The 27,970-nt window shown below is 41.7% G+C and overlaps 1 protein-coding gene across 5 annotated transcripts in view; it reads right to left on the bottom strand.

Moving 5' to 3' along the window:
* arhgef25a (Rho guanine nucleotide exchange factor (GEF) 25a) overlaps positions 1–27,970 on the bottom strand; it is a 37,207-nt gene that overhangs the window by 5,918 nt on the left and 3,319 nt on the right. For 3 of the 5 annotated variants that reach the window (XR_003670973.1, XM_028409561.1, XM_028409560.1), the window contains exons 3-8: positions 6,593–6,900; positions 6,064–6,174; positions 2,926–3,050; positions 1,882–1,948; positions 1,365–1,468; positions 1,130–1,199 (exon numbers count right to left, since the gene is read on the bottom strand). Coding sequence is in view for 4 of the 5 variants with exons in the window: in XM_028409561.1 (XP_028265362.1) it covers positions 1,130–1,199; positions 1,365–1,468; positions 1,882–1,948; positions 2,926–3,050; positions 6,064–6,174; positions 6,593–6,900 (785 nt within the window). In the remaining variant the exon portion in view is untranslated. Of the gene's footprint in view, positions 1–1,129; positions 1,200–1,364; positions 1,469–1,881; positions 1,949–2,925; positions 3,051–6,063; positions 6,175–6,592; positions 6,901–21,532; positions 22,288–27,970 lie in introns of those variants that run through there. The other 2 variants (XM_028409563.1, XM_028409562.1) reach the window with 2 other exon arrangements.

The raw sequence follows: 27,970 nt of genomic DNA, 5'->3' as shown, positions 1-27,970 counted from the left end.
GTGCAGATGTGGCAGCGCTGTGAGGCCTAATGGAGTTACATGTAGATGAGCATCAGGTTATGTATAATTTACCCAGGTTACCCTCAGTGTAACCAGAGACTTTTAGCACCTGTCAATATAACACTGTACCTAGCAACAAGCTACGTGGCTCTGTAACCAGGAGAACAGTGAGCTGCTCCATCTGAATGCTGACATCATGTAACAATGCAGACATATGATGGTGTGTGTCTGTGGACTAGCTTCCTGTGTAATGTGTGTTTACGCGTTTATATGCTGAAGGTGAGCACACATGCATCTTTGACACAGCTCTTGTTAAAAGCAGATTGAGCTCTCTGCTTTTCATTAGGACCATGTTCCCAGTCTGCTTGTTTTCACAGTTTGACACCATGCTTAGATTTAGTTACAAGTTTCTTTATTCCCCCACAGGCTTTTTAAGTTGATTATCCAGTGGGCTGAGCCTTATTGAATTGTTTAAAGAACTGAGTGAATATAGCAAAAAGAGAGACAGAAACATTTAACTTAATCATCTTCAAAAAAAAAGCAAAGCCGACTTGGTCAAATTACCCATCATGTCTACGTAGTCTGCATGTGCCACCACTTAACCAATATACATAAATCTAATTTTGCTCCCTGTATCAGTCCTGTGACCCTTCACTGACTCTGGCTCTATTCTATTCCAAGAACAATATACTTAACAGTGAATCTCTCTTGCATGCATCACTTTGCTTGGTTCTAGAGCCAAAATATGTAGAAGTGGGTCACTGTTTTAGGTAGAAAAAAGTGTTCATATCAAAGAGCCTGAGCCGAAGATTTGTTATTCATCGTCTTATTCTTGTTGTCTTTTGTGACTGTTTTTTTCCAGCCATTTCCTGAGCAGTCCGGCCCGACTGCGATCAGCATGTGTGTGTGAGCTGTGTGAACCGTTGTAAAAACACAGACAGGATTGGGACGTATCAGTAACAGGGAAGTGGAAGAGGAGATGCAGGCAGTTGAGAGACGAGGGGACGAGGTACGTTATAGGATAAACAGGAGGTCTGTGTGTTTTCATAGCTCTTTTACCTTCACTCTAAACAGCAGCAGACTCAGAAGTGTGTGTGTGTGTGTATGCTTACGTGGTAGTCACACTCACATGTTTAATGAAGAGCTGAGCCAGCCTCTCTGGCTCTGCCAAACACTTCTCCAGCTCTCCCAGGAAGTAGCTACAGAGAGAAAACACAAGTCATGACCATCCTCAAAACGGGAGGTCAGATTTGCTTCCTGACCTTTTGTTCTTTTGTTCTACATTCAACTACAAATCACTGCATGTCGCTCACTTTGAATGCAGTTGAAACACTGAATTTTCCACACATTCCACACAGACTTACTCTTTATGCCAGTCAAATATTTGGTGAATGTTCCCAAAAACAATCTTGTCTTTTCCCTTCATGTCCTCTGGTACACCTTTGGAGGTTATCGTGGCCATGTAGCCCTGAAAATGAAAGGACAAAGCCACTGTCTGTTCACGCCCTCAGAATCCCACAGCTGGCTCTCAGTAACACAAGTAAATATAGCAAGGCTGTTATAAAAAAAGAGCAGCAATTATACAACAGATATCACTGAGCTTTTATGAACTTTCAGACAGCAAGAATTCTTTTCTGAACCAAAATATCTGAAGCTATTTAAGGGACCAGAAGACAGATAGCACTGCAACATAATACCCTTCAAGATAATAATTCACAAAATCTGCTTAATGCTGAAGACGTGCGATGAAGGCAGACCAAAGTGTGCAGTAAGGTGGAGGAATTGTGATGATTAGGATTTAGAGCTGTCTCTAACAGACTGGGTGCATGACTAAAAGTTCCCTCTTGTGTGTGTTCTTAACTGGCAGACTGTGAGGTTTACCTCCACAATGAGCCCCAAGTCTGCCACATAATGCTTCTCTGTCTCAATAAGCTCCTTCAGTACGTACCTGTAAAGATATAAATGAGGGAAGATTAGTGTTGCAAATTTATTTTGCAGACTACAAAACACACAGTAATGTTTTATTTTATAGGTCCCACTTTCCTAATAATTTCACAGACTGGAAGTGATACCAGATTGTAATTGTATCTGAGGTTTCCTGGAAGTAATTATATGAGTTGGTACAAATCATAAACTGTGAGAAAACACAAGCAATTATTTAAGTGATGCACTTTAAATTAAATAAATCGAATTAATTAATGCAATCTTGGTGGTTTGTCAGTCAGCTGAACGAGCAAAATTTAAGTAATCACTCTGGAAAATATTTTATGACTCTCAAAGTCAGTTAGTCTTGTTTTCATGAAGATGGCTCAGATGTTATGACATGACCTGAGCACACAGTGATGTGGGTAATAGACTGTGAAATGTGGCTGAAAGCAGAAAAATTCTTTGAGATCAGTGATTAAAAGGAAAACTATGTGCATTATGTGTTTTTTATGTATATTTGTATTAAATAATGTATTTTTTCCAGGACTTTTGAGTCAAATAAGGAGCCTCTTCACTGTTTTACAATAGTAGGATCCAAAAACTGAAGCAGCTGAAAGTTTGTCCCATGTGACAGCCAATCCTAAAATAGGATCATAGGTGGTTCTTTTGTTTGTTTTTTGTGAATTAGTAAATTCTCTTCAGTATTATAGCACAGAAGCTCTTGGTGTGTTACTTGACTGACATTTGGCACGCATTATGTATCCCTTGACTTTTCATTTAGTGCCAAGTCAAAGTTTTACAGCCTTATAACTGGCTGCTGGGTGACTTTGTGGTGCATACAGTCAAATCTTTCTTTGATGACATTCTGCAGCGTCCTTTAAATAAAACACAGTTTGAGCCATCGCACATCAATTCACTAAATGTAGGGACATTAATGTCACAAGATTTATCGTTGCGTACAAATGATGTCAGAGATGTTTGCACAGATAAAACACATACATGCTTTTCTCTAAGGCACTCTTCCTCTCCTCCTCTGTGTCCGCAGCAGCTGACCATTGGCTGGAGGTGTCGTCCATCAAGACAGAGCCGCTGTCATCAGCCAGGACACTGGTGGACTGAGTATCCTGAAAAAAGAGAGAGAGAGAGAGAGAAAACTGTTTATCAAAGGTCCGGTGCCAGTAATGTGGATCATGCCAGGAATAAAGTAAACAAAGGGAGATAAAGAGCTCGAGAGAAATGGTAATGATGCAGGTTGCTAAGGTGACCAGAGAGAGCAGCGCGTCATGAGGAACAGAGATTGAATGATAAAAATATCTGATTCAAACTGTTGCTGTTAACGATCCATGCTGTGCCACACATAGATAAATGATACCGACAAAGTCAGATGGGGAAACAAGATCCAACAACAAAGACTTGAGGGTTCTTAGTTTAAAAAGTTTGGGCTTCTAGGGAAGAAAAATAAAAGTATAATTCATCATTATGCTTTGTGAATGAATAAACTGTTCTGACAACAGAGGATTCAAAAACAGGTTTTTTTCTGCAAGTTGTACAGCAACATGTATGTCAGCATTTCCTAACTTCTTTGTTGGCTGCACTGCATGCAGGATAAACTCAAGGTTTCTGTGATCTAATCGATTGTGTTCATGTGTCTTATGCATGACCTCCTTCTCGTGCTTTTTCCTGGAATTGATACCACTTCCTGTGGGGGTCCTGCTGTAAATATAGAGTCATTGTGCACACCACAACAAAGCCTGCAAAGACTAAAATCACCACTGACTCAATGGATTCATACTTCACATCTGCACACAGTGCTGATGTTTGTGTAACCAAGTATTTCTCTTTCACAATACACACGCATCCCCTTTATATGGTCATAAAACGACTCACTACGATATGTCTGTATGACTGTATCTGCTTACAAAGTTCTTCCTTCTATTTTTAGCCACCTTCCTCAAGCTTTTTTTTTTTTGCTTTTCCACTCTTTCCTTACTCTGTAAACTTATAGGGGCCTCCGTCTGTCTTCACCTAAATCCCTGTGTCCCTTGTTCTAGTCAAGCAGAACCTCCCCACCTTGAACACATACACAGACCTGCTCACACTACAGACATACACCTAATCCCTCAACCTCCATGGCAGACAGCTGCCCCAAAGAGAAATAAATAGATCAGTGGATCAACACACATACAAGCGAGTGGAAAGAGGAATTGGACTTTTTCTTTTTTGGTCCAGTTCAACTTGTTCATTTGCCTTCTCCTGATTAACCAGCATCTACAAGAATTTTTTACTCTGTCACAGTGAATGTGTCTGAGAGTGAACAAGACAAATCAAGGCATGTAGGGAGAGACAGGAAGGCTCCATAAAGACCCTTGCTCGCCCAGCTTGTCTTGCCCTGCTAGCAGAGCTTCAGTCTGGCTGACAGGTCTCCCTGGCTGCCTGATCATTTCCAGATGTGCTGTGGCAAAGCCCACAGGAAAAAATTCCCCTGTCTCCCTCTGTTGTAAGTTTTGTTATTCTACCCAGAAGCTCACCAAAAAAACTGACAATATTTATAACTGTGGATTATGTTTTCATTATTTGGACACATTCTGTTAGAAAGTGAAATTAAAGGGATTTTCACGCAAGGAACTACACACCATTTTAAATGTGATGATAATCATCATACTGAGGGATGTTTGCTGAAGCTTGAAACTAATATCCAGATGTGGTACCATTAAGTTATTATTAGGATGGAGCACACTACTCAGTCGGTCCATCCAACCAACAAATCATAGAGACATAGAGATGGTACTTTTGCTGATGACAAACAGACGTAGTTATGGTTTCATTATGTCTCAATTGCAGAAATGTAATGGAATCGATGCTGCAGTGGTCTCTCATGATAACGGCACCATCCATTCAGTTCTTTGTTTTTCTCTCTCTCTCTTTTTTTAATCTGCAGGCCGAGATGACAGACTGCACATACTGTTCTTCAGGAAAAGCAATTGAATAAATATTATGATCTGACACTGCAGTTTGTTCCACTGCTGTCATCTCAGAACCTTCCGAATATTAAAAAAAATGCAGCACTGTGGCATGAAGAAAACAGGGACAAACAACATCAACAAAGGCAGTAAAGACAACGGTTCTCACCTAGATAATTTAATCTCTCCTCTTCTACCTCTCTCCCTTTGTCTAGCTCTTGCGTAGCCTCTAAAGACTGGCAGTAAAAACACCAAAGCACTGACCTCATTCCTCTGATGTAATCGCATTAATGTCTTTTGATGTGTTGTTGAGACTGAAATTAGGATTTGAGTGCTCAGCTGTTGATTCACCAACAGGAGACACTGCACGAAGTGCATCATTACTGTTTCATATTGATAGGGCTCAGGCACTGCTGATTCATGCCACATCACTGCTGTTAAAGCACAGCACACTTCCATCTCACAGCAAAAACGGATCCCATAAACATCCAGACGCTCCTGCACCTCAAGCAACTGGCTGCAAAAGCTTGACGGATAAATGAAACCGTTATGACTTCACATAGCGTTCTTTGTTGCTAAGTGGAGTCATCTTTTCTCACATCTGCCATTTCGTGCTGTTTCCTGTTTATCTCCAGGCATGTCCTTTTGTAACATGCAGAACGTGAGTCATGCATCACACAGGTCTCAATCAAATTCTGCCCTCTGATCCTCTGGGGCATACGCATCCTACACTATCTAGCGTGTGTGTGCTGTATCAGTATGTATTAGTCTATGGTGATGTGTATGAGTGTATGCAGCAGAGTATAGCAGCAGTCCTGTGTAATTCTGTGTGGTTGTTTTGCCTGATCTTTGCACACTGCTGACAGCAGTCGAGTTAGTCATTTCCGGATCTGGCTGGAGGGCCATGGAGGCCTGATGTCACCTTCCTGCTGGGCTATGTCCGCACTGAGAACATTACTGCTACTCCTCCCAGAGACTGTCTAAAATAAGCTAAAATAATCAGAATTCCTTTACTCTACATTAATTGGCTAAATACTAGACCCTATAAAAGAGGCGTTCCCTAAAAGGCTTACTAGGTGCTTCCTAGGTTATGCTTGATATGTATTCCTCCGCTATGCAGATAACATGTGATGACAAATACAACAGGTTAGATTTGTAGTACATTAATCTGTCAGACCTGTGTGTTTGGCAGTGACGTGCAGCCAATCAGCGAGTCAGTTATGTAGCTGGGTGACTGTAGTGTAGCTGGTGACAGGTCCTCAGGGCTTGCCAGGCCATCTTTCCACTCCTGGAACACACACGCAAAGTGTCAAAATAACACAATGTCAATATGATGCAAATCGTCTGTAGCGTGCTCATGCACTCAGGCACATAGAAACACAGACAGCTGTAGAAATGTGACAAAGAGAGCACATGAGTCACAAAACAAGGTGTTGCAAGTTACTGTGACCTGCTGCCACAGAGTAACATCACCACTTGACATAGTACTTAGACCTCCTGACATCCTTAAGTCAAAGTAAACAAACTGTAGTCAGGATGTTGGCTGTAGTTTTTATTTATCTAAGACTGAAGTTTTATATGTTTACTTCAGAACCAGTTCATACAAAAGGACTCGTGAAAAGATAATGTGGGAACTATTTCAGTTTGAAACTTGAACCACAAAGTCAATATGCATTGTGTGCATATTGTATGCTATCACTTCTCACCAATTCTCTGTGGGTGACAGGCAAGATGGTGAGAGTCTCGTCAGTCCTCGGGGGGCTGCCCAGATCTTGGCTCTGGCTGTGTGATGGAAGAGGTGGAGGCTTGCCTTCAAGTTTGCGGACCTGGCGCTCTCCTTTTGCTGCAGATCCAGCACTGAGTTTGCGAACAGGGTTGGTGAGCCACTTTTTCAGGGTGCTCACAGATCGTCTGGAACCCGGGGAGCTGGGGGCCGAGCTGCCTGATGCCTGTGGGGGCAGCGATGCCACAGAGGTGGAGATGCTGCCCTCACTGCCTGCTGCCGAGTACGAGTCTGGACAAAAGATACAGATAGAGAAATAGAGCAAAAGGTTATTGTCAAAACAATGTGAAGGTAGACAACAGATAGATAGGGTTAAATGAGTCTCGGGACAGAGTACACTCTCTACTTTCTGGCTTCAATTAATCAATGAATTAATCTATGCTAAAGAGCGTTTTGTTGATGGAAAAAGAACACTTGCTTGAGTACTGGATGAGGGCAGAAGTGCAGGCTGGTGAGAGGTTATGCAGAACTGTAGGCAGAAGACGTGTCAACACACCAGAGGAGAAAAGTAAGCTAGACAAACAAAAAAGACTGGATATATAAATAGCCTTCCTCTATAAACACAGCCACAGCATAAAATAGGTACTGTTCTGTTCATGTCAAACAGACCATAAGGTTTGTTCATACTGAGCTGTGCGTCTGTGCATCTCATCATCACATGACCACACTCTGATGCAAGACACACAGCAGAGGTTGATGTTTGATTTGAGAAATACTCCAGAACAGTTGCAGATCAGCTGCTGCACAGTGATGTCAGGAGGACATGGGAAGTGAGCCAGGGGTTGAGCTGGGACCGGACATCCACTTTAATCCTTTGTAGAAGGGGAGATCCTTGTCTTGGGACTGTTTGTTTTTTCTGTATTGTCCTCTATTCCCATCCTGCCTCATCCACCCAACCTACCGCCCTTCCTCCATGCCTTCCTCAGCCTTGGGCTCACCATCTAAGCTGTGTGTATGAAGTGTTTCATCTGTTCAGTTGCAGTTTAGTCATGCTTACCATCCATTTTCACACTCTACACCTCTGACCCTTGATCACCTCCCTCCTACAGATGGAGAAACACTCTCGGACGTTTGGACTCACCGCCATGACTTATTGCTCAAGCAGTCATTTTACCTTTACATTTTACCATTTTACTCAGTAGTATGCGACAAAACCCATAGGAGACCATTATGACAAAATACATTTTTTATTAGGTTTAATAATTTGTTGTAGATTTGTTTATAAGGAGACAACCCTGACCTCATTTCAGTGTTGCTTATGTGAGTCTCAGAGGGAAATCTTACCAGCTCTTATCAGTCAGACTCGGTGTGCCGATGCCACACTGATACAATTTGGCCTATTTTGTGTCCAAATCCAATGTGTATTCGTAAAACAAGAGAACATTTCCACACTTTATTTATTCAATCCTTTCTCTCTTGTAGCTCCACTACAGATCAATGAAAATGAGCTTTGCACTCTGAACTGCATAAACTCAGTCACAGTGTTTGAGAAACACTAGCTAGCTTGCTGTTGTTGTAGATATTCACAACAGGGGCAGAGGCCATTCCTCTAATTTTCTACGAAATGTTTCCTAAGCGTTCATTTGTGATCTCAGGGTGGCCCCATCCTCTGCCACTCCCTCAGCTCCAGCCATACAAAAGCATGGAGCAAGAGAGCACAAGGAGATCTGAGGATTTGAAAATGATGGTGAGCATATGTGAATTTGTGCACCCTCCCAAACCCAGTTTCTCTGACCTCTACCAGAGGCTGGACCCAGAGGTTTGCTTTTTCCAGTCCCCCTTGCTCAGTCAGGTCAGTGCTTAAGGGTCAGAGTGCAGAGATGCAGCTAGTGACACCATTTCTAAGTATCTCCAGACATCAGCTGAAAAAGATAAGACAGACACCCTCTCTGTAACTGGAAGCAACTACAATTGAACAGAGATAGCAGCTTCATGATTTGAAACTCTACATCAAAATGATACCGTGGCTCTGTCAAATGCAGATTCATGGTGCACAGAGCGTACACAATTTCCTGACATCATGGTGGTAATCCTTACATCTGTCACCATGGCAACTCTGCAGTTCCACTGATCATTGTGGAAATGAGCTGGTTTCCCTGTTGACCATGGAAAATTCACTCTCTGTATTCACTACCTTAAACAAGCAATTACAGAGAGATCTGTAACGCCTTTTCACTGTAACTGCAATACACAATGGGAGATGATGAGCCTCCCCTTAGAGAAACATGCCTCCGCTGTCCCCCACATGGTGCAAGACAAGTGGAGTTGATATTGTTATACACCTACAAAGAGGAAATTGTCCCTCCCACTCTCTCGGAGTGTTGCTGCATGTTGATGGTGCCCAGTTATATTCATCTCCATAATGGCACTGCTAAGACAAGATTAGGCAGGCTGATTTTGTTAATGCAACTCGACTATTGTTTATGTGCTCACGATAATTAACAGTTGAAGGCACAGGACGATGGGACTGCATTAAGCTGGCTGGATCTGTGGTGATCAGTTAATGCTTGGCTTCCACCAGTCGCCCACTCACTGTCTGGAAGGCTGAGTGGAGGGTCATCCAAAATTGCTTCACTGTGAAACTTTAGAGCCAAGTGGGTATCTGCTGTAAAGCAGTTCCAGACTTTTTATTGATGATCACTCAAAGTACTGAAACTACAGAGAGCCTAATCATCTTGGTGCATTTCTATTTGTACATTATAAGGTGATAAGCAGCATTAATCACACCTTTAAATCTTTCTGTGTGCATTTCGCATGAAAACGTGGGTACTCCGGCTTCCTCCCACATACCAAAGACATAGGTAAATTGGGGATTCTAAATTGGCTGTAGGTGTGAGCATGAGTGGTTATCCTGGGATAAGAAAACGCAGGTACATAGTGTTCCCAGTCTCGTATTCAAACATGTGACATAATATTTTCATGAAAGTTACAAAAGTTGATTTGGGTATGGATATAAATTACCCTGCTGTGATTGAGTTTGTGTGTGAACGATGTGGACGGATGTGCTTTAAGAGAAGAACTTTTCTTTATTGATCAGCTGAGTGAGTGCTGCTGAGCTGACAAATCTAGCTAAAAGCGTAGGCTGTAATGGAGCATACTTGTTCACAGCCCCTCTGCTGTACAGCTCCTTGTCAATCCTCTAACCTCTTGGGACCATATAGGCATTACTGGGCTCGGCAAATAAACACAGACTGACAGATAGGCAGGTGCCTATACACTTGCATGAATACACACAACTTTAACAAGCACATTATTCCAGAGTAGCTGTCCAGATGGTTGCACGACTGCTCACCTGTGATCCAGGTTTCCAGTGTCATCTATCTGTCAAAATAAACAACACACAGCGTCCTGCTGGTCACCACAGTGCGAAACATGCCAAATGTCCAGCTGAGTCTAAGAGACTCTTAGAGCTGCCAGTCAATGCCAGCACCTCACAGATCACAGTCCTGGGGGAGTGTGGCAGTCAGCATGCAGGCACCAGACACCAGCCTGCATCACTGCTAACTCTCAACACAACACCCTGCTTATCTTCTCTATTCTGTCTCTCTCGCTCATTGCCCTCTGCACCTTAAGCTCTTCACCCCAGACTCTGCTGGTATATTACATTTCACCCACTCAGAGGAAATGGACACTATTCCCATCAACTAGCAGGACCTGGGCTGCACTCAGGCACTGAGATGTGCAAACTGAAAGACCTAGGAGACCACGAGGCACTACCTGAAGCACACTGTATGCCCGGAAAACTCATTTATTGCAAGGTGTTTTGTAACATTTGAAACCTCACTTTATACTTCTGTGTGAATTTTGGATATTTGAAACTACTGAAATTTAGTCCCTTATCTCTCACTTTTTTCGTATTATAATGGCTTTTTATGTTGGCTCCAGGCCGGTTTATGTGCTGCTACTGATTTATAAATCCTGGCACTTGGCTTTTTTTCTGTTTTTCTTCTGTCCTCCCTCTTCCGTTTCTTTTCATCTTGACTCCTTCCCCCCACGTGTCTCCTCCATCTGCCCTCTTTTGCACTCCAGCCCTCTCTACCCCTCTGCCCGTCTACGCACTGCAGCATATGTCAGACGATGGCTCGGTCCTGATCTGGGATCGGGGCACTCTGATGCAATGCCCTCCTCCTCTTCCACTCTACCCTAAAGCTGCTGAGACCAGCATAAGCTCAACATGTAAAAACCAGCTGGCAGTGAAGACAGTGACACAGGAGGGGAGGAAAAAGTGTTTGGAAAATCTCTTTTACTCTTCCAATCTGCATTTTTGTCACTCAGAATGCAGGAGACAACCAAATCCTAGAACAAAGTTAATGGGTTAATAAGGAGAGGCAGATAGAGGCAAATAAATGCAAGTGTGATTCAAGCAAAAATAAACTTCAGTGAAAGATTTGGAGCATACACAGTAGAGAGAGAGTGATAAAAAGCCATCAGGCCCATAAGATACATGTGTACCCATAACTAAAATTGTTTACATAGAAACATACACAGGTGTGCAACAGCACGAATGTTCATGTCAAGCTCTGCGAGTGACATGTTGCACTCAAACAAGTGGTTCCCCATCCTCCTGCTGGCCTAGATTATGTAGACAAACACATGCCCACACTGCTGAGATTCCAGGAACACAGAAGGCAATACATGGTAGACAATATAAATGACACACAAACAAGCCATCAGGGTCGGTCTTCTGCCATCACAGCCAGACTCTGTGGCATATTTTTCATCAGCGTAGAGCATCAAAGCAGTCAAAACGGGCCTGAATAGATGATGCTGGCATTAATCCTATTGTCTCTGGAACAATGTGAAAGAGTAATTCAGACACTTCTCCTGATGAGAGCTTATGAAACGATTGATAGATAGAACTAAACCACCGCTGGAGCCATTGACAATCAAAATCAGGTCAGCATGAGCATAGCAATGCATTTCAAAGGTTGTGTGACAGTCACTGCCTCTTGTTGAGATAATACTCCTGAGATCTCAGCTGAGGTTTCAGTTGTTCCTCCAGCATCTGAACTGGATCTCACAAAAAGGATGCATTATCATAAGTCGGAAGTCAAAGTCTCACCAGAGACACTAGTTCTTCAACTGCGGCTGCAGGCTCCTTCCAAGTAGAGTCCCGAACTGTGTTTGCGGTTAGTGGGCCTGAAAACTCCAGACATTCCTCTAAAACCATTCAGCGAGAGACTCGCCAAGATCCTGGCACCATCTGCTGTTATTTATTTGTAAGCTCTGGGGAATCAAAGCCACACAAATACACCAAGGCCATTTTCAGCTTCCAGCATGGCCCATTTCACACTCACACTGCTTTATTAACAAGTGAGCATCACAGGATCAATCAACAGAAACGGAAAGCACCATATTTACTACTAAAGATTCTCTAATTGCATTAAAGGAGTATTCATGTGCTGCACTTTGACTGAACTTTTTAGAGGGAGTAGATGCTTGTACGTCCTGTAGTGTCCCATAATGTGTCTTGTTTACTTTGACACAGCATGTATCTGAGTGCATGTAGTTGAGATTCGGAAACATATTGGAGTCAGTGGAGACAGTGTCTGTCATTCGAAAATGTACATTTTTGTAATGAAATTTAGCGTTTTGTACTAAAATAAACTAAACTAACTAAATCTAACTAACTAAACTACTAAATCTATAGCTACCTAAGCAAAAATAGTACTTATGACAATACTATCCAGTCAGTGAGTGGAGCCACATCATAAAACCCGCCATTAGTGGTAGCATGAAGTGTCAGCCATCAGAGACATCATACTGTCCACTGTAGAGGATGTCTTCTTTAACCTTTTTCAGTTTTTCATGTCTCTGTCAGATCTCATTAAGCAAAGTGAAGATTCTTTGCAAGGCTACTTATGTAGGTCTTTGACTGAAAGGCCATATCTGTGCTTATCTGCTTCTCCTGAAGAAGGGACTTACAGAAGAATGAATGAAATGTGTTTCATTTTCCCATCCTTGCATGCTTTGGCAGTGTAAAAGACTCATTGTGATGTTTTTCTCTTCATCATCAAAATTCTGTTCTAAATATGAAAAAAAAACATCTACCGTAAATAAAAAAAAGTGTCTGTTTAGATTTGTGCTTCACACTAACAGTCTGAACGGTTTGAGACACACACAGTAAGGTGCAAATTGATCAGTCAGAAGCTCTCACCGTCATGCTGATAAGGATTTGGTTCCTCTCTCCACTCAGCAGTGAGTGGCAGGGATTGGAGTGGTGTTCTGCTTATGTGTGTGTGGAGGTGGATTACTGTAAAGGGGTCCTCCACTTATTTTACACATGACGATCAAGCTACTCATCCTGTAAAACAGCTCTATAAAGTCCACCATGAAGAAACTAACATTTGCAGAGAGCTATTCTTCTTCTTACCAATCCAGTCATCAGGTGACACAGAGGATTGAAAGGATGGTCACAATGAGGGATATTGACTTAAAGCCTAAGTTAAGTGCACTTTTTTATTTAACTTATCCTTCAGATCATTGTAAATATTGTGATGTTTGCTATGCTGAAGTGCTGCTGTATTATATTATAATTTAGTTAGTAATTAAAGTTCCAAGGGTAACGATACTCAGTGCTATTATCATTTGCTTGCATGTGTTAGCAGCATAAACTGAAAATACTCAAGTATAGTCAGCCCTTAAAATAGACCCATTTAGAGATGGATGTTTAGCTGTAGAAAGTATGAGTATGAAATCTAAAGCAGCAGGGAGTCTTTTACACTTTCCATGTGATGCACTGAAAAATTCCTGGCAGAAATGTGAGGAAATGTGGGATGGCACAGCATTTTCATGACCTTGCAGTGTCTACATGGCACTCTATTTTAGTGTATACTTTTGTGTAATAGTGCATGTGTGTGCCCTTATAATCACTATGATGATCAACAGCACCCTTTATGCCTCTTTAGCAGCAGGCAGCACACATACTGGGTACTGCTGATCATCGCTATTATCTGGGCGCGCACACACACACACACACACACACACTAAGAGAAAGAAAAGGAGACACTTGTGTTTAGGGGTAAACAAGGCTGCCATTAAGCCCGAGGTGGCTGAGAACACAGAACAAATTAAAACCGATTGTGATTTTATATGGCAGCTGTGGCACTGCCAGTCAGGAGGCCTGCAAGGAGACAGAGCTGTGGTGCCTGCTGGGCTGCCAGGATGTGGAGCCTCTCCTCCTGGCCCCAGTCTGCCTGACAGCTCTTCTGCCCTCAGCTTTGGGCTCCTGCTGTTTTTCACACTGGCTGTGTACAAGGTCACTCTGGAAGTAGCCATGATTGCTGTATATACCTAAATGAGTCAGATGTGAATTGTGTGTTGAATTTGTTTTATCAGTCTGGAAAATTCCTCAAACATGGCATCACATAGAATTTAGGTCAGACACGTGAGGTAAGCATAAAAGTCTGCACACCAAAACCACAGAATTAAAGAAAAAGTAAAGAGCATCTATCACTCTGATCTGGCACACTGTTTTGACCCTAAAGATGTGCTGGTATAGTGATTTTCAGTCAGACTAAATGGGTTTTCCAGACACATATTCTCATTCCTTTCCATGGCTCCTCGTTTCTCCCCACTCTCATTGCCATAGCAACTAAACCCAGAAGGAGAGAGAGAGTGAGGGACAGCCGCACAAAAGATTAGCCATCAGCAAGACATGAAATCAACCTACATATGTTGGCACACACACCGTGTCATGTTATACATAGCAATGCACACACGCCCGTTTGAGGTACACGGAAACTGTAATAATCAACAGAGATTTGCATCAGTTCTCATGCAAAAACAATAAATGTTTTCATGTCCAGCAGTTATTTGAAAAACAATGCTGTACACACACAAAGGATGCCTTTGAAACGCTTATTTCTAAACTCAAGAAAACCATCTGCACCTGTCAGTTTTTGTCTTTCAGATCAGATGTTGCATTTGGAACATGAGCTCTCCATATGGCCATTTAAGAGGGTGTTTTATGAATACACAAAATCCTTTCAAGTGTTACAAGGCAGCCTGGGGCTCAGCTTCACCTGTAATAATGGTCTAAATCCATGGAATGAACACTTTTGTTTTTCAGTTCTTGATAATATTAATAAAACTTCAAAATTAAATGAAAACAAGAGAAGTAAAAATGTTGCACAGGAGTTATTGTCACCTCTAATAGCTGCAGCTCCAACCGCATTACATTTGAAAGTCCGGTGTTACTTTATACTTTAAGGGGAACGGGCACTACCAGTGTCATTTAAGGTGCTACCTATATGGCATCATATATGTGACACAGTTCAACATGTGACAATGTTATATTCCTCAGTAAACTGAGCCTGACTCCACATTTTTATGATTAGTTATTATTAGTTCATCACTAGTTAGCTGGTGACATTAAAACACAGTCTGAGAAAGCCAAGCAGTAAGATTTGTAACTGCTTTTGGCCTTGTTCTAGCTGTGCTAGTCTTGTTAGTTGTCTCTGTAAGTCGCAATGCTACTCTGTGAAAACCACTGTGTAAAAATAAAAACCTATTGTAAAGGTTTTTGAATGGGATCGAGCCTGTATTAGAAACAAAGGAAACAACATTTGAAACACACAAAATCAAATAAGGGATAGTTTTCTTCACAACTAGGCCAGCAAGGCAGCTTTTAAACCTCAAGTACTAGCTTCAATAGACAAGCAGCAGGTTATCTCTGAGCTACATGTCTATGGTAACAATCAATAGTACCCACAGACAATCGACAATCACTGTGTCATCAGCTGACAAACCAGAGAAAAACAGGAAAGAAATGTTTGCTCTTGTATCTTTCATTATCACTAATTTGTTTAATGAAGTCTTTTTTCACATGTTGCCACAAAAGAACCCAAAGCTAGGTCAGCTATGTTTGTTAGTTTGAAAGGGCCTGCAGAATACATTGTGATTTACTGATCACTCAGATCCACCCCAACACTCTTATGCAACTTATAAACCACGAACTTGTAAAAAAGAGACAAACATCACGAAGAATTCAAGTCAGGAGTCAACACATCCTCTACTCTATACTAATGTTCTATCTCTAGATTTACAGTGTACTCAAAGGGTGAAGGGCTCCAGTGAAATTGTTTGGGTCCCAATTTACCTGATTAAAAACATGCTAACCTTTCCAAGGTTATTGTTGTCAGTAGCATTCTCCTATGCATTGCAGTCACAGCTAAAACACAACAGCACATCACTCTTAATATTGTCACTTCTCTATTGTTTGCTTTGCGCACTGTTTTGGAAAGATTTTCAGTGAGGCCTCTATCAAGTATTCTCCACGGGGAGAACAGAGGGGAGCAGCCAGAATCGAAAAAGAAAAAAAAAGTCTCTGTACTCAAACAGCCAGAGGGGCCACAGAAGAATTTGCTGAAGTCAACCTGTTGCTAAGACTTCGTCTCAGTAAGATTCAGTCATACTGTATAAGAAATGTTCTGAGAAAAGGAACAAGTTTTTTTTCCACTGCTTTCAATAATAACACTTCATTAGAACCTGTAGATTACAACAGAGCATCTGGGGGAGTGAGTAGAACACTACAAGAGTAATAGCTGAGTATTAGAACAAATGTCACAGACACCCCAAAAGTCTGCAGACATAAAAAGAGCCATATGGGCCCAAAGGTGGGGATAGAATCACAGGGGGAAGTGGCTCCTCTCCCCCCTCTGCGCTGTTAGAGAATTCTTTCTAAACAAGGTATGGAATGCACTCCTGTGTTTCATAGTTTGTTCCCTCATTCTTCTCTTCTGCACATTTACAAACAGTTCTAAGGAGGAGAAAAAAAGGGAAAGAAAAGGAGTGCGTGAGACGGAGGAGCACAGAGGTGCAAGGGGAGCCCTGGAAATATGTCAGGGCAAGGCCATTTAGTTAGTAGAGCAAAAAGGAAAGGAGACTGAACTGAGAGAAAAAAAGGGAAAAGATGAAAATAGTGAATAGGGGAGAAGACATAATTAATAACCGGACGACTGGCTGTTTGCTGACCAGTCTGGAGGAGAGAAAGCTGGGAGAGAGGAGGAGCAGAAGACAAGGAAGACAGAGAGAGAGAGAGAGATAAATGAGAGTGCCCCAGGAATGATCTTAATGCTCCACTTGGTGCTCACATTCCAAGCTAGCAGATTTTACAGCTTACAACTCTGGCTGATTCTTAAGCCAGCTGAGAGACTGGGAACACTGGGTCTCCTTTCCTCTTTTGCATGTGCGAGAGAGAAACAATATGGAGGAGATCAGTTGCATAGCAGAGAGGAGGCAGGGGTTGGGTGGGTGGGAGGGCAACAGGAGATGACGAGGTGGGGGTGGGCCGGGGGTGCAAAGTTTAAAAATATCTCAGACTGCTGAACACAAGGCTGGGCCACAGCAGTCCAGCATACCTTCAATTTTAAGCTATTTTTGTTGCTTTTTCTGCCTTATAAGCTGATGACAAAGAAGGTTCCCCAGTCAGACATATAAAAAGGCACACTGGTTCTGTCACAGCAATTTTCCCCCGCATTTGCCAGCAGTGCTGCTTTCTGTCAAAAGCACACTCTGCTTGTTATCGAAACATATTCATAAATGTGGGGTCACAGGTTAGCTAAAAGAAACCTCAGGGAATCAAGTTCCCATGTCTGAAAACAACCACGCTGATGAAATGCCCTTGAGCAAGACAATGAAACCTCCAGGGTCTGTAACACATCGTGCATTCTGACTAAGTGGACAGAAATGTCCTATATTGTTCAACTATTTCATTATAAATTGGCTGGAAACAGCAGCAAATGAGCCATGTGTTGAAGCTGAACATTGCAGAATTGCTAAAAAACTACAAGAGTCAAAGAAAATAAACCATGTAACACAATTTACTGCACTATGCCTGGTTCAATCAACTGTTCTCTCACAACATTACAACTAAATTACGTTGCCAACATCTGTAAATGCTGGATCGTGTGTTTAGTTGTTTTGTCAGAGTAATTGAGCAGTGCATTTAAATGCAGCATGCAGCTAATAATATAGACAATGTTAATAAATTTGTCTCAAAGGTTGTTGAGGCAAATGTATAATTTGTATTTTTGTAACTGATGTCAATGTTTTTCTACGTGTCTATACAGTGGACACACATAAGGAATGAAATGTGAAGCACTTGCAGTCCCATTTCATGTTCTTTGTTCTCTCTGCCTTTTACCATTCAACCATGTAAATGTGTGTGTGTGTGTCATTGCTGTGGGGAATCCTTGTCCTAACTCACTGCATGCATGAGTCAACACCAGTTCACAAATAAACACTCTCAGATGCAAAGGAGGCGCATATAGATGCACATTATATACATGTACATTTATAATATCGCAGAACCTTCTGGAACAGAAAGAGAGAAGATTAAGAAAGAAAGTGATGGGGATAGAAAGACAGAGATACTTATGAAGAGACAGGGTATTGATATTTTGGATCCTCAGATGGAAACATTGTTTTTGTTGCTATGCTACTGCTATGGCTGGTGCCAACTCCCAGACACAGGTAAAGCAAAGCAGCTTGCTACATGAGCAAGGGGAACAAAGCTGGTCAGGGAAAAAAACAACACAACTAAATACCACTATGTGTCCATATATACAAAAAGAGGCGCATATAAAACCTACAGTCAAGTTTAATCCTACATCTGACTGTATTTGGTTTAACTTCTGTCTTATATACATTTACGGTGCTGTATTTAAGTGTACAAATCCCAAGTGGTTTATAGGTTGCTGTACCTTTATGGAAACAGAACTATAATGGAATAATATGTAAAGATAACTCAAACATGTTTCTTTGATTATTTATTTATAAAAATAAAAAATGTTAAGACATTTTCAATATCTGTTTCTATGAAGGGATTATTTTTGTAAATCTTCTGCATGGAATCAGTTAAATAGAAAAAAATGAAGTAATGACCCGTACTATCAAAGTATGCATTTCCAGAAGGACTGCTGTCTTACCTCCACTCCATCCTTATCTTTGCTTTGTTTACTCTGTTTCTGGCAGCCAGCACGTACAGTACGCATATGATTTACCTCAGGGTGCATCCCAAATACCATTGGGTGTGTGGGAGGCTGTGCCACAGAAAGGATGTGGAAATTATGGTGTAGGTATAGAATGCATGTGTATCATGCTTGACATTGCCATGTGTGTATAAGGAAAACAAATCACGGGCAGCATTTTTATGTGAAAGGTAGCAGTGCTTTCGTCCACCTTTCCCTCGCAAGTTAACAACATTTTCATCTAATCTGATTTGGTGAGTCCATAGGTCGCATTCCCTGCCTCTGGGCTGTGAATTTAACTGACTGGGACAACATAAGACAATAGCACACCATCTATTTTTAAAAGGTTTGTCAACAGTCTTTGCTGGGAAGCAGCCCTCACTAATGGCCCTCAGGCAGCCAATTTGCTAATGTGCTGTGCTGAGCAACACTAAGATCAGAGCTAAAATGATACATGCTTTTTTTGTTCATTATACCCATCTCTCCGCCTGTCCATCTCTTTGTCCTTCTATATCACGATGAAGATCAATAATTCTCCCCCTTCCTCTGCACTTATGCATAATATACTGTCATATACTCTATCTCCTCTGGCTCTATACGACATCTAGCCATGTCAACAACAGCACACAAAATGTAACAAACACAAATTCACACATCACTGTGCTTGTAGTAAAGACCCCGCTGTTTCATTACATATTGATTAAAAAAATGTGACGCTGAAAAGCTGTATACGGCCACAGAAAACCATTGATTTGCCTGCAGCCTCTTTTCTGCGTAAAAGCAGCCAGGTTAGAGGAAAGACTGATGATCATTTCAGCTGCTAAAACTACCCAAGCTCAGCCATTTATTCACAAAAAGCCACATGTGAATATATTAAATGTATGTGTGTGTTAGGCATATAATATGGTGTGACATAATGGCACGTTTGTGCAAGCACGTGTTATCATGACTAAATAGGGAATAAATCATATGATAATTTCTCTCTATACGTTTGAGCGGCTTTTTTAAAATACTCTAAACAGTTTTGTCCAATATGCCTCTCACTGTAATACTATTGACGATAAAGAGAAAACAACATGTTGACATTCTCAGCTCACTCAGATCTATTATTTGTCTTTTGGCTGTGATTGTCTCAGCCCAGGCATCTCTTTAGCTAGTTCCTGTGATATTGTGACATGCATGACCTGAAAGAACAATGTTTCGGGACTAACAAAAGTGCTGAGGACTTTGCCTAGTGAGGTTAGGCCTGCATTGTTCAGTATTTTTCCTGAAAACACCACAACAGCAACAATAAGGTCTTGTTGTTTTAATTTGATAAATTTCCAAAGCAGCAAAGATACAGTAAATATATCTGAAAAGTCAAATGTGTCCCACTAGAGGACAGAACATTCTTCCCACTAATGCTGTGTTAATAATTAATTCATTGATTATAAAACATACACCAACAAACAAAAAGGTTGGATGTACACTTATCAACATACGAGTGGGATCAAACCAGCAACATAGGCAGCAACATAGAAATGTATTTAACTTTTGAATGGCTACACATTAATAGTTAAGTTACTCTAAGAGATTACTGTGCTCTCTTGTTCAAAGTGTAGACTGAACATAAAAGTTGGACCAAAAACAGCCTGATGATATGCTGAAAGCAGTTTAAGGAATGTGTATATTTATTGAGGTTTCTTTTAATAGCCTGAAATGTTTCATTCCTCCAATCTCCCACATGTTTATATATTATGATCTAAGTGTGTGTGTGTGCTATGATAACATGATGGAGGTGCTGTGTGGAGCTGCAAGCAATGGAAAAGGAGAATATCCATTACATAAGAGATTAAACTGAAGGAATCTGAGGTATGCATCCAACAACGCATGCCACTAATATGAAAGTCTACTTCATGAGCCCCCCACCCCCCACCTCTACCCCCTTACTAAGTACAGAGCCTCAATTGGTAGGTCCACTGTTTATGCCTTTGAAGTCAGCTTGTAACAGGGAACAAACACACAGCATGGCACCACAGCGTAAACTCATATAGTGCTATTAGACACCACTGTTGTTTTAACTCTGCCTCTGAGCAACAGGGACAGAGGTCATGTGAGCGTACAAGACAGTGACATGGACTGAGAAACAACAACACATGAGAGCTGCTAAGACTGTATCTCTCTAGCTAAATGTTACAGCGAGTCCCAAGTTTTGTATAAACTCTACACAACGCCACTGCCTGCAGATGACTGCGTGTGTTCACCGGTCTTGTTGTTACATATCATGCCACGCGCTGCTTTTGCTCAACCACAATACTTTAATAGACTGCTGCTATTTAGTGTAGCAGAGTTGGAGGGAAAGACAGTGGAGGGAGCTTTGTTTAGCTCAATGTTCGAATGTTTCAAAGTAGTTCAATCCCTGCGTGTGTTATCCATCCACGTGCTGCACATAGCGGAATGACACACACTCATCGTGATGTGAATAGTCACTTTCTAAAATCCCCCACACACACATTCCCTCTCCTTCTCGCTCTCTTCACTATCTTTAATTGAAGAATGTGTGATGCATGTCCTCTTTCCTGTTCCTCTCTGTGTTGTAGTCTGTAGGAAGGACCTCTTTTTTCTCTTTTGGCCTGGCCTGATGTGTATGTGACACACATCTGTTGCTTTAGCTACAGGCACAGAGTGACAGAGTTTACATATAAATGATTAGCACATGCTCACAGTAACAGGAGAAGAGATAAGGGGCATATAGAAAAAAAGAAAAAAACATATGGAAGAGAAGGATTGGAGAAGACTGGATTGAGCTTCACTTTAAAGTGATCAAGAAAAAAAATATGTACACCTCAAGGCAAAGGCCAGGACAAGCTCGATAAAGGTGGTGGTGTGTGTTGGTTGTATGTGACACTGACCTCTGACTCTGGCATAGCAGCATCCACACTTGGCCAGGACTTTACGGAACAAGTGTTGGCAGCCACAGCCTCGGTGGTGGCGATGGTGATGGTGGCCCCCTTTCATGCTGTTGGACCATGAGCAGAGGTGGGCATGGCCCGGCACTCTCTCGCTCTCTCTCCCTCCCACCTCTCTGTCTTTCTCTTTCTGTCTCTCTTAAGATTCCCTCTCTCAGCCTGACACAAGTAGAGGTTTACTCCTCAAAGTGTAAATCCCAAAAAAGATGTCAGTTGATCCTCCTCCTCCTCCTCAGTTGACTGCAAACAGAGTTAAACCCTACATGCAAGAAACCCACAGTAAGAGTCCACAAAAGCAGCAGCTAATAAGATATCCACACTCACAGGATTTTGCATCTGGTGATAAAGAGCCAAACAAACATGCCAGCAAGCTTATCGTTGTATTGAACGTGCTCCCTTCCTTCTGCCTCTGTATTTTCCTCTGCTTTCTTTTTGGTGCTGAGCTCTCGCCTCTGTGAACTGCCTGGTCAAATGACAGACTGGGAGATTGCTTCGGAGGGAGAGAGAGAGAGAGAGGGAGAGAGAGTAAGGGGAGGGTGAGAAGGGTGGAGACTGCAGCTCCAGTTGCTGGCTATTCCAGGATAAGGTTCCCACTCCCCTAGTTTTCTCTCTTCCTGTCCTCCGTTTCTCTCTTCCCTCCTCTCAGCTGTTTTTCTCTCTGTTCCCTTCTGTTTCCTCTCTCGTCTGCTACCCCCCTCCCTCCCCATCTTCTCTGTTATCCTCTTTTCTACATGGTTGAGTCTCATTTTGGCATAAGTAATGCTTACAAGGGCTCTTAGATATCCAACTCCAAGATCAGATAAAATGACACGCTCTCCTGTGTCCAGTGCTGACCCTGGAAATAGTAACACCCAGGTCTGTAGTGATACATACTGCTATTTACAGAGGATAGATCATGTGGTTGGAGGTGTAATGCAATCATGTCAAATTTGTAATGCTTTCCGACAATTTATGAATGTGCCCTCGTGAGTTCATGGATCATAGTGGGGCTTTCCTGACTAGAACAACTCCAGTATTGACCGCTGGGTTCATTTATGATCATGGAGCCAGCAGAGTTTTTTTTTTCTATGTGTTTCCATGGAGTGCACAGGCAGTCTCATATTTCACAATGTTGGCATTCTTAGTGTGTGTGTGAGACACAGGTCATTTAACCTGATAATTCATTGTAGAGGGGCAGTCTAACCTAAGAAACCTACAAACAGAGGAACATGTCAGTAAAAAAACACTCAGAGACTAAAATGAACACATTCTTTATCTGACAACTGTTACAGGCCTGGCATATAGTAAAGTAAGTAAATTACTTTGATGACTGTAGCTGTCATTTTACATGTTAAAACAGATAACTATTATTGTTAAATAATAAAACATGAAAAGGAACCCAGGCAACAGTATACAAGTGTATAAACATTCACTTATCATTTGATTGCCTATTTGCCTTTCCACTGCCATTTTTGATTTTTCACACAGAACATGTGATACAACATATCTGCACTCTGTGACTAAGGCGGTGTTTAGATTATCACACATGGGCATTTGTGTCTGATACTAGACATGAGTGTGCATATTTTATGGGGGTTCACTTTTCCCTTCTGAGTCAATCTAATGAACCTTGAAGCTTCACTTGCAGACAGAGGCACACACTAAGCATGTCATATTTAGATTTGTGCTTTACATCAGAGCACATCAGCCTGTAGATTATGCATCATTAGTCTTGCTCACAGGTGAAATGCGAGCAGATTCATTTGAAAGTAAAGCAGATTCATTTGCGTAAATAAGCACAGACATAACTGGTGCAGGAAGAGAAAAGTTTGATGACATATGTGGTCTGTGTTCTGAGACTCAACCAATTTTTTTCTGACCAACAAACAGTGTTTCTTATTGTCCTTATGACTCAGAGTATGATCTCATCTCATTTTTGCACGGTGCATCACAGGTCTGGTTGGAAATCACCATCTGATTGCTGCAACAAAGACAGGCAGCGTCACAGCACCCACTCAAGTTCCTCTTTGGATGCAACAATGGAAATATGAGAAGTACGAGTATTGCCTGGTACTGAACCACCATGCACACACACACACACACACACATCCCTCAGGTGCACTGTCAAGTGCTTCAGCAGTTGGCAGAGTTGTCTCTTCAGCATTCATCTCTCCACAGTGACAGGGTGTCGGCAGACTGCTGTCAGGATGTTTCTGTCATCTACAGGAGACAGTCACGGCAAATACAGAAGTCAGGCTGCCTCACCCCTTAGCCACACAAGTACAGTACACAGCCAACAGACACGGCTGCATTAGACTACATGCTTTTATCACCTCTCTATGTCGCTTTCCTCAATCGCACTCATACAGAGGAAGGTGAAACAGCTATAATATGTAGAAGCAAGGTGTACATCAGACAGAAATGTATTATCCATTCTCACGCCTAGACAGCAGAGGGTTGCCACATACTATACAATACATACACAGACACCGACACAGATAGATCGCAGTTCTCCTCCCTCTCTCCCAACCTCCCTCTATCGCCCTGTTTCTATGCTTATAATGGATGCTTTAAGTGACCATGATTGAAGGGGTAATTCACTAGAGGAATATTGAACAACACTGCTGAATGTCTCCATTTGTCTATGCTGTTATGGCTGCCGAACACTGTCTGAGGATCAGAGCACAATTCAAAGCGGGTTGAGAAACAATGAGTTTGACAGCAGAACAGAAGGCTTAAAAAAAACAAGATAAAACAAAGACAACAATCCGAGGGCAAAGCATTACAGAATGAGAAGACACTGCCTGAGCTAGCATTCAGAACAAACAACAGCTAATGAAGAACACATTGCTTTTAAGACACATTCAAAATTTATGAAGTGAATGTAGGGGAATCATTTCACGTGCTTTACCGTGAGGTAGACCCTGCCAACAGTTCTGCAAGACACACGGTAGGGGGCATTTGTGTACTTGTTGCATTGCGTGTTGGTTTACATGGTCAGAGAATAAAAAAATGCTTTGGTCAAGTTCTATATCAGTGTTTTTTTTCCCCAAGAACACAAAAAATTCTCTTTAATTATAAGACACCAATTGGCTGCATACAACTTGTAGTTGCTGTATTTTGTGCTGTTTATTGTGACGGACAACCCCATTACTGTACATCAGCCCTGATATTTCATACCTATGACAACCCTATCATAATGTGGAATGAAGTCTTTATATGAATGAAAACCAAAATTCATCCAGCAGATGTTTACAAAGCACTAAATGTTAACAAAAATATGGAAAAAAATGTTCCTCCTCTGCCTTGAAGGAAGGAGTGGGGGATGTGAGGTGAGGCATGCATTAAGACACATTCATCTCTCGCCTTTTATCTCCCTCCTTTGCTTCCCCCACCTCCATCTCCCACACACATGCACACACGCACTCACACACAGTAAAAATGATTCATCTGCAGATGTATGCTGGTGCAGATGTGGAGACAACTGAATAAAATCTATATATTCTTCGTATGGTCACACTGGATGGACATATGATGATTTTTTTAATTTAGGAAGAATCTCAATTATAAAAATGTAAGTCAGTGCATACATAATGTCCTAATGTTTTTTTGATAAGACATCTCTGGAATTTACATACACTAAGATCTTTCATAAAGTACAGTAATGTGCACTTAAGCCACAGTTTAGAAACGAGCAAGGATACAGTATGACATAAGCATGCATACTAATAGGTACAGCAAGTCTCAGTTCGGCAAATATGCAGTTGCTCGTTCACAGTGTGTTCCCCAACCCCCCACTGACATTAGCCTCTCCTCACCCCACCAGCCAGCTGAAATCCGGCCAAATTATGCTCACTTACAGTTGATTTTCCTACCTTCTTCTCCCTTTTACTTTCTATTCCTCAGTCTCTCTCTCTCTCTCTCTGTTTTCTTTCCCACCATCATTTCTAAACTGAGTGCCAATTAAGGCAAACTGGCATTCCAGACAAGTTTGCATAAGGGGGAGCCGAGGTCCCTCCACGGCAAAAGTCACAGAGTATCTTTTCTGTTCAGTTCTTTCCCATCCTGTACAGAGCTGCTGTTTACTTAGACTAAACTACACTGACTAGAGAGACAGACAGGTGTGTGGGCATGCATGTGTGCACACTTCACCTCTACACCACTCCCACTGTACCTCCCACTGTTGTGCCTCACCGAGCATTGCTGCTCTCAGCAGGAGTTCTGCACATTAGAGTGGAGGTACACCACACAAGAAGACAACATTCATAGTACACAATACATGCACACCCCTCTACTTGACCCAGAGCATCCCCACCTCTCTTTATCTCCTGAGAGCTCAAGAGTGTTAAGGTTTTCAGTCTGAACTAAAATGCCACCCAAAGGATAAAAAGTTAATTAAAAACATGCAAACTACCAGTGAGATTATCTGTGGGGGAATCATTCTTCAAATCCTGATATACTGCCTGCAAATGATTATTAGTCTAATTTGACTAAGAGTGCATCTGACATGTTTGGGAGCATGTGAGCAGGTGTGGATATATGCAGTGTACATGTGCACATACATGTGACTCTAAAGTCTGTTTATATGTCTCTGTCTACTTCTACTTCCAGGTCATTCTGTGGTTTAAATGCCAGCTGTGCTGTGGTGCAGTGATCTGTGAGGTGATGGTATGACCTGACTGACCAGTGTCTTCCAGCAAGGCCTGTCTGACCCATTTCCTTGAAACATGTGAACTGTACAAAAATACACATGATAACTTTTCAAACCTGGCATTATATGAAAGAGGAAAGATGATTCACATGGTTTCTGGGTAATATCTCGAGTCACACCTTCAAGAATGCCTAGTGCACTTGTAAATGACCTGTTAAAAATAGAATGTCTCCAATTACAAAACACTTGCCATGATGAACCTAGAAAGAGCTATCGAAGGTACCCACAGTCCCATGCAGCTTTGCATACCTGTATAGCAACCCTAACCCTAGATGACTTGTCTGCAACTTAAATCTTTTTTTTCACTCTCAGCGCAGCCACAGCAGGCACCTGATTTCAGCAGAGAAAGCACCATCTTCTCGACACCAAACAGCCAAGAGGTGCTTTTGCACTGTTGGATGTTTACCAGTGTGTATGATCACATTGTATGTTGTTGTTTGTCCATCATGTTTCCACTGCCCCCAAAAGGACAAAAGAAATGGTGCAGGTGCAGGTTAACATCACACTTAGGGAATTGGATCAATGTTGCCAGTTCAAGGAAAATCAATCTGTGTGATTACATGTCTGCGTTTAGACTTTAATGGTCACAAGCACACTATTTAGAAAGGGTTTGATATATAGGTCAAAGATGCAGATAGCAGAGTTAAGACAGCTATGTGTCCAAAACACAATTGTGATACGGATCATAGCACAGAAACAGAGGAGCCTGAGACGAGTGTTTGTAAGATTTTTTTACTGTGTGTACATAAAGTGAGATTATTAATTCTAGTCTCTGCAAATGTAAGGTCACACAGTTCAGTCCCATGGTCCTTGGGAATAAGTATTTCTCCTTGGATTGCACACTCTACAAAGAATATCACACAGTATACTCCTGTGTCCTAATAAATTATCAATGGCTAGTAGAATTTTCCAATAGCTCTCACAATTAAGTTATATAACTTTCAGTCTTTTTATACACTGATAACAAGCATATGTATTTTCAGCTGCATTATGGCACATTTAAAGTACAATGAATGTATGCAAAATGTGAGTGTGTGGGTCAAATGCGACACTATTATTATTACTGCTTGAGTGCAGTTTCCTGTTGATGTGACTGAAAGAATCTTTGCTTGCAAAGGACAAAATCTGACAGCCGAAATAAATTATCTGGGAAGAGTGAAAACATGAACTATATGGCTGGGAGGAGTTGACTGAGCCAAGAAGCAGAGGAACAACTGGTTAGATTTAAGAGAAAAAAACATTCAGGAGCTCTGTGCACACCAAGGAGAGGCCAGGTTTAAAATACCAGAAACATTAAAGAGGGATTGGAGACGAATGGTGGGAGAAGATAGGAGAAACACAAACGAATAAAGGAAAGAGGAAGTCAAGCTGTAGTTAGATGCAAAACAAGAGGTAGGTTTAAGAGAAGGAAAATATTGGTGGGATCTGAATTTGTGGATGCTGGCACTGTCCTGTGATTCCAAGCTACTAGCAGGCATCTTGTTTCTAACACACAACAGATGGCCTTATGAACCATGTCTTTAAAGAAAGAGGCCTACCTTTTTCTCTGCACGCCTCCTGTTCTAAAGGTTTGAAGTTGTTTTCAATAATTACTATGGGGATATTAAAAAAAAAATAAGTTGAAGCATCACAATCATTTTTATCCTCCAGTTAAAACAGGTGAAACAAATGAATACAACAGAATACAATAG

The sequence above is a fragment of the Parambassis ranga genome, chromosome 7, assembly GCF_900634625.1.
Source record: "Parambassis ranga chromosome 7, fParRan2.1, whole genome shotgun sequence".
Classification (NCBI taxonomy): domain Eukaryota; kingdom Metazoa; phylum Chordata; class Actinopteri; family Ambassidae; genus Parambassis; species Parambassis ranga.
This window is presented reverse-complemented; position numbering and strand designations above follow the sequence as displayed.